This window comes from Trichechus manatus, unplaced genomic scaffold (assembly GCF_000243295.1).
Source record: "Trichechus manatus latirostris isolate Lorelei unplaced genomic scaffold, TriManLat1.0 scaffold00015, whole genome shotgun sequence".
Classification (NCBI taxonomy): Eukaryota; Metazoa; Chordata; class Mammalia; order Sirenia; family Trichechidae; genus Trichechus; species Trichechus manatus.
The window spans coordinates 188564-189996 of record NW_004443951.1 but is presented as its reverse complement, the minus strand read 5'-3'; the positions used below and the strand labels follow the sequence as shown (position 1 = coordinate 189996).

The 1433-nt window shown below is 38.3% G+C and overlaps 1 protein-coding gene across 1 annotated transcript in view; it reads right to left on the bottom strand.

Annotated features, from left to right (window-relative positions):
• The window catches only part of USP24 (ubiquitin specific peptidase 24), a 145041-nt gene that overhangs the window by 52486 nt on the left and 91122 nt on the right, over positions 1 to 1433 (bottom strand). Inside the window, exons 33-34 of the mRNA XM_023727032.1 lie at positions 739 to 834; positions 402 to 630 (exon numbers count right to left, since the gene is read on the bottom strand). Of these exons, the coding sequence (XP_023582800.1) occupies positions 402 to 630; positions 739 to 834 (325 nt within the window). The remainder of the gene's footprint in view (positions 1 to 401; positions 631 to 738; positions 835 to 1433) is intronic.

The window sequence follows — 1433 nt, the reverse complement described above, 5'->3', positions numbered from 1 at the left end:
CTTTGAAATCTTCTGTTCAGTTCTTTTACTTCATCATTTCTTCCTTTTGCTTTAGCTACTCAGTGTTCAAGAGCAAGTTTCAGAGTCTCTTCTGACATCCATTTTGGTCTTTTCTTTCTTTCCTGTCTTTGGAAAGTTCTCTGATAATGACCTCTTGCTTTCCTCATGTATGATGGCCCTGATGTCATTCCACAACTTTATAGTTCTCTCATAAAACTTGATACTTTTTACCTTAAATGATAGTTATTTCTGCACTACTGTTGTCTTTCTTACTCACCATAAGTTCCTTGAAAGCAATATTCATGTCTTAATCGTTCTGTATCTGCACAGCCCCCATGCTCCCAGCCAGTGCCTTCTAAATAGGAGGTACTTAAAACTTCCTGAATACGCAAATCACTTACTTGTATCGCAACCCGTGCAGCAGGGATGATTTCCTCAACTCTAATAGAGGACCTATCAGACACTGACAGCTGTCGGTAGGATGACTTCTCTGGGGTACCACATAAGGACATCTGCCTGCTTGTCTGACGGCTGACATTTCGGAATGGGCGAGAAGAAAGTGCTTCTATGCCATCTTTGGTGAGGTCTTCATCTAATAATGTGGGCATTGTTTGTCCAACAAGCAAAAATCTTAAGATGAAATAAAAAGGTCACTTCATACTATTTAAAATGATAGGGTTTGGGAAGAAAAATAAAGTCAAGTATTGCTGTGTGAGACTGATGCATATATTTACATACCTTGCAAGTTGCAGACAGATGGAATAAACACCTTGCCTTGTTTCATAGTCTACTTCTGATGGGATGGAATCCCTCTGCATGACATTTACAACCAAACTTAAAAGAAAAGAAAAAAGGCAGGACATTCAAGACTTCTATTCCTTTTATAAGAAATTTTCCATAAGTAGTTTCACTGGTCCTAAGTGTTGTCAATCAAAGTTCCCACAAGAGCCTCACAAATAAATGGACCATACATATTTCCATCATAATGCTCTCTTCTATGATATCGATAACCCTCGATGATCTACTTAGAATTGGATTCCTTGCTTAGCCAAAAAGATAGCCAAGACAGTGTTTTGGGTAGTTCCCCCTCTCACTAACTGGTCTGGGTTCACTGAACAACTGTTACCTTGGTAGTAGTAGAACTATCAATTCAAAAATATTTCCAAAATTAGAATATTCAATCAAACTTCCTTCTCACCATGTCCACTACAACCTGTATTGCTGCAAAGGCTTCCTAACGGGTCTCCCTGCTTCCACTCTTTACTTTCCCTCCTCCAAATCTATTCTGATCAGTGATCCTTTAAAACATACCATATTTTTACATAAATAATCAGAATGAGCCTTTAAAGTATTCCATATTTTAACATAAATAATGTGTGCCTTCTACGTTTGTTTGCCAACCATGCCCTCTCCTTCAAGGTATTTTCCTAAGC